The 6,000-nt window shown below is 36.3% G+C and overlaps 1 protein-coding gene across 4 annotated transcripts in view; it reads left to right on the top strand.

The window, feature by feature from the left end:
- Positions 1-3,321: 3,321 nt before the first annotated feature.
- Positions 3,322-6,000, top strand: part of slc4a4a (solute carrier family 4 member 4a) — a 73,134-nt gene continuing 70,455 nt past the window's right edge. The window contains exons 1-2 of one of the 4 annotated variants that reach the window (XM_048189098.1): positions 3,322-3,725; positions 3,878-3,966. In XM_048189098.1, coding sequence (XP_048045055.1) covers positions 3,950-3,966 — 17 coding nt within the window. In that variant the 5' untranslated portion in view covers positions 3,322-3,725; positions 3,878-3,949. Of the gene's footprint in view, positions 3,726-3,806; positions 3,967-6,000 lie in introns of all 4 variants that reach the window. The other 3 variants (XM_048189099.1, XM_048189101.1, XM_048189102.1) reach the window with 3 other exon arrangements.

Here is a 6,000-nt window from a genome sequence, read left to right as displayed (position 1 = left end):
TTGGTAACCCTAATTTTAAAAATCAATGTCAGTCCATGTTTACTTAGTATCATTGAAAATGATGAAATGTGAAATAATTTTATTTTTTGTCAGTTTTGTTACCTGACAGGGGCGGAGCCAGAAATTGTAAACATTCGGGGCTTAGCCCAAATCTATATTTGTCCAAAGACATTTCAATTTTCTATTAATAGCTTTACTGACATGAAAGGAGCTTTTGTTGTCGTATTGTTGTTCAGAAAATGTACATTATTTGACACTGTAAATTGTAAAACTTTGTTGGATGTACCTCCGCTAGGGGGGTCTGGGGGCATGCCTGGACATTAAAAAGGGTTCAAACATTTTTTTTTTTTTTTTACAATACTTTTGTACTCAATCCTTGAGCCAGATAAATCACCAGATCACCAGCTGATTGCATGCGCAAATGCGCTCACTTCTCTTTAAAACACGCAGCACAGACAGACTGTATATATCACTGTATTTTGCTGTTTTATAAAGGCACAAAGCCATATCACAGTTTCGATTTTAGTTCGTTGGCAAACGTAGTATGTTTTAAATTTTCAGGTCATTATGAAACGGTGGCGGCAGCAGAGGGTCATTAATGGAAAACACTGAATGAATGTATAGCTGATAAATGTGCTAAAGTTGTCATATCGGTTGTTATAACAAAATGTATATAACGTAGGCCTACTCGGTTACTTACGTAACCTCGGTTCCCTGAGAGATAAGGGAACGAGTATTGCGTTGCAAACGCTATGAGAAAACTCGTTTTCTCGAGAAAATAACGGCCATGGTGTGCACGATCCGGGAGTGCTGAAGACGTTCTGCGCGGCTTTGATGGGTGCGCGGCCACAAATGGGCGGCGACCGCTTCTTCTAGTGGCAGGAGCTTCACATATCATTTTTCCTCAGCGCCCTCAATAGGCGTGACATTTCTTGCGTGTGCGTGAGAGCGTGAGATTGATGCTGAAAGCGAGTGTCACGCCAGTTGCGTGAGAGTTGGCAACCCTGCAAGTGCTCTATCAAAAAAGTGACTTGAGTAGAAGTTGAAGTGCTCTTTAAGCACCACACTTAAGTAGAAGTACTAAAGTATTCAACATTTTTTGTACTTAAGTATTGCAAGTAGTTTATTTTAAAATGTACTACTCAAGTACTGAAAGTACAAGTATTGTGTTATGTAGTTATTAAAGAAAGTAGTCAAAAGTTTGAACATCATATTGTTTTTTATTATTTCAAATGATAAACCTAAAGGACAATCACAATTCCTTTGGCTGTAACTTTTTGTAAACAAAAACAGATTAAGTGTGATTAAGTACCACTTGAGATGCAGACAAGTTGAGATGCTTTGTTTGTTGTCAGCACTTTGATTTTGTTACCAAAAGGTTTATTTTCACTAAGAGTCTAATTTTCTACCATATACAATTGAATAAAATTAACAGCTAGCTAACAACAACTTGCTTTGCACTTTTTTTCTGTTTTCACCTCACTCCAGTCTAAACTAGGCTAAATTATTTTTTTAGGTAATTTTTCTACACATTGTCATATAAATAACCTAAAAATACTGTAGTTCATTAAGATTAAATCTTACTAACCACTCTTACTAAAAAAATGGGTTAAGCACACTTATATTCTCATTTCAAGAGGTGTTCTGAGTAAATGATTTGTTTGTAACACTTTATAATATGGTTTGATTTGTTAACACTACATTAGTTAATGTATTAGACTAATAACCAACATGAACTAACCATGGTCAATACATTTGTTACTGTATTTATTAATCTTTGTTAATCTTAGTTAATAAAAATACAGCTGTTCATTGTTTGTATATGTTACTTCACAGCGCACATTAACTATGTAAACAAATAGAGAGCAATTTGAGAGCAAGACAGCGCTCGTTTTGTTTTAAGACCGTGAATGCGCGCGCGCGGCCGGGCCTCTCTCTCTCTCTCTCTCTCTCTCTTTCAGTGCAGGAAAACTCCTGCATTAGTTATGTCAGTGTAAATCTATACTTCCATTAACCTATAAAACACTACTACACAACGCGCTGTGCGACAGCCTTTATGATAGCCAGCTAGTAAACGTTAAGTGAACACCGCAGCATGTCGCTAGTTAGCAAAAGGGCTTAACTTACTGATGGGATGGAAGGTGGTGTTTTTGGTTCGTCCATCTTTTTCGCTGATCAAAAGGCAGAACGGGAGCACGCGCAGTCTTCTTAATCGCTTGATTCGCTCAATGATGTGCCAGCTTCATCAAACCTGCCATCCACCGTTCTGGCAGTGGTAATGTGGGTTTGGAATGGAATGATTCGTAACATTTTTATAATTGTAACGAGTAACGATGCAGCACATAAAAAAATATCGGAGTAAAAGTATTAAACTCATCGAAAATATGTACTGAAGTAAAAGTGGAAGTAGGAGAAAAAAATAATACTCTAGTAAAGTACAGATACCGCATTTTAGTACTTAAGTAGTGAAGTAGTTCTACTTCGTTACTATACATCTCTGGTTTAGAAAGAAACTAAAGTCCATAATGTGCATAAATTTAAAAATGAATCTTTCCAACCATTATTTTGTCTACCATCCTCTAATGTATCTGAAGTCCACTCCCTTTGCACATATGGCTTTTATCCCTACAGGGGAGAGCAAAAGAATGGCTGACCCTCAGACAGACAGCTCTCCGACTGAGCATTTAATAATGTATCATGTACTAGAGCATGTTCGTGTGTAAATGTGTGTGTCTAAGTACCACAAACTTGTGTTCTTTGGTTTCTGTTTCATCCTATTGAAATGCTCAAAGGGATAATTCACCCAAAAATGGAAATTCTGTCATCATTTACTCACCCTCAAGTTGTTCAAAACCTGTATACATTTCTTTCTTCTGCTGAACATAAAGGAAGATATTTTGAAGAATGTGGGAAACTGAACAGTTCTGGCCCTGGGGCACCATTGACTTCCATAGCCTAGTAATTTTTTTCCTACTATGGAAGTCACTGGTGCTCCAAAGCAGCCTGGTTACAAACAGTCTTCAAAATATCTTCCTTTATGTTCAGCAGAAGAAAGAAATTCATACAGATTTGGAACAACTTGAGGGTGAGTAAATGATGACAGAATTTTCATTTTTGGGTGAACTGTCCCTTTAAGGATGAAAAAACATAACATGATGAAATGCATAACAAAAATACAATCAATTTCCTTTCAAATTCAAATAAGTTAATTCAAATAAGCCTACATAGCTACATTCTAATTCAAACATCAAAACGTTTCCACACATGTTTATCTAACGTGTATTTTGACTTACCAGAGAGTAAACATGTTGTCTGTGTGAGATTTCTTCAGAAGGTGTCGCTGTGTCTCACGTGAATGTGAGGTAACCACAAGGTGCGCGCGGAGTACCTGCTTTCATCCCTCCGCCAAACTTTGGGTTCACTTTGGATCCGTTGATCACTTGAGCGCACATTAGACACGCGAGTTACTTATGTTTACACGGAGTCGTGTACTATTTTCAGTCGTCTTCACAAGGTGTTGAATTGCCGTCATATGTGTTAGTCTCATCGTACTCAAGGTAAACGCGAGTTTTAGCGCAACTTCTTGACCTCCCACTCGTGCTGTGACGTGACTCGCAGCGGCTAGTAATAAATGAAACGCGCAATTTGAAGCGTCCAGTTGTTCTGCTGCTTCAGCAGGCGCGCGTCTGTCACATGCGGCGGAGCACATTCAGACAGTACAGGAGGTATATTTCACTTACTTTTCTTTTTCACTTTTTTCCTTCCCTGTTAGAAAAAGTCACGTAGCTTTCTTATTTTATTCTAAGGAATTATTAAAACCAGTGTTGTCAGTGTTTTGAAAGCGCCAACTGAGCAGTTGAAACATTTGGCGTTGCAGTGTTTCCATTGACCGCGCTGGACTGAAGCACCAAACCACTGGAATAAATTATCAGCGATTCAACTTCACAAAATGAGCGCCGGGAAGAGGTAAGAAACACCGAAAACTGATGCTATTATTATCGTTTCTGTGATTCGGGTTACAGTTCAGTTAGCAAGTCTTAGCAGAATAGCATCTTAAAGTCCCTACAATAACAAACATTGTAAACTGTTTAACTGACACTGAATTTCCATTAAATGTGAACGAGTTTTCACACATGGGACAAAATATACCCCACAACTTTACCATTATAAGTTTTTACGTCCCTACTTTTTGTCTGCACCATATAGGCAATTTATATAAACCTTTATAAACTTAAGTAATATATCAAAGTCATCCTGAATATCCTCTTTCCATATTTAATCTGCTGCGAGTTCAACATCACAAGCTCTGTTGAGTTTTATAGTGTTTTTTTTTAAATTAATTTCGCTAATGATTTCTGCCAGTCTCGATGTCAACTCCATCATACAAGTTATGAAGATATTCTGTTGGATTTTTTTATTACTATTTTTTTTGGTAGCCTAATGTCCCTCATTTTAAGTAATTAGTAACTAGCATCATTAAAGCAAGATGGCTAAGCATTTAATACCTGTTATGCTAAACGTATTTAATTTATCAACACCTTCAGCTGTCAAAACCTTAAGATTGCCTTAATTCATTCATGTGAATTGAGCATATAATAAACATGCAGCATTTGTAACATGCAATATATCACCCAAACATATGCTTCTCATGTTCAGCAGATTCATCCAAAACAATTTAATATGTAAACGTATTTATACATTTTCACCTTTGTAACCTGTTATGTCCCAGTTCTCAAAAATCAGCCATACAACATTTAAATATACAAGCTAAAAATATTGGACAATTATTCTCTCAGTTGAGGCCAGATATGTAATTCAAACGGTTATGCACAAAACACCAAAGAAATCATTAAAAGAGGAGAGCTAATTGATTTTATTTGCCTTCATGGGAATATTGCCAGTGTAGATTTTATTATTTATTTAAAAATGGTTGAAAATATTCTGTTACCACTTACCTTGCTTGTCTTGCTTGTATTATTAAGAGTAGGTGTTGTTTATTATGCTAGTTTGTCATATTTCCCATGTATTTATCTTCAAAGACATTTAATATGCTATTAATTTTGATCAGTAGTCTGTTGCTCAAGACAGCAGATGCTGAAATGACAGTTCACCCAATTGACACCAAAGTATTTGCAAGAAAATGTGAAGTGAACTCATCTCATGTGAAGGAGCACTGTGTGCTTGCTGTGTCAATATCTGTTCCATAGGTGGCAATGAAGATTGGGGGAGGAAGAGGGATAGTTTTAATCTGATGGGACTGTCAGAGTGTGATGTTCAAAAAGCAGTTTTAATGCTGATCTTTCAGTTTTCTTTTTTTATTTATTAATTTATTTTGCCTACTATAAAATGCTCGACAAAAGCTTTTTCCAAGAGGTTTTTAACTTTTAACAAATCCTTGATTAATTGAGAGCCTTCATACGTTTGCCTCTAAGAGAAATGTTTTCCTTACAATTCGTACATGCCGTACAAATGAGATTACTATAAACAGGATTGTTTTGTAGAAGTCTGTGATTATAATACGGGTTATAATTTTTGACATTGACTATAAAGCTGGTATTGTTGATGGTTGCTATTAACAGTCTTAAGCATGCTGTGTGTAAAGTCTATCTGTGTTAGCCAATTCTGTTAAACCTATTCATTGACCTATTAACCAGACATCTAGTATTATATCACGTCATAGATAACCAAGTGTTATACAATAATTTACACCTTATTTGCGTCACAGTTAACCTACCGTATATAGTTATTGTTTAACAACATGTATAAGCGTAAAAGCCCCACAGGCCTCGATAATATAGCTTTTTAAATGGTGGTTAGTGTATTACTAACTGTTAGCTTTTAACTTTCATAAAAGTTAAATGGCCCTTTGGATGACACATATCTTGATGTGCTGTAGAGCATTACTTTGCCAGAATTGCAATCTAAGCTCATTGGAATAATGTGCCTCTATTTACGTTTTTTGTGAAACTCCAAAAAAGTACCTAAACAATTCACTGCAGT

This window comes from Megalobrama amblycephala, linkage group LG4 (assembly GCF_018812025.1).
Source record: "Megalobrama amblycephala isolate DHTTF-2021 linkage group LG4, ASM1881202v1, whole genome shotgun sequence".
NCBI lineage: Eukaryota > Metazoa > Chordata > Actinopteri > Cypriniformes > Xenocyprididae > Megalobrama > Megalobrama amblycephala.
Note: the sequence above shows the minus strand (reverse complement) of the source record. Positions and strands in the feature narration are given on the sequence as shown.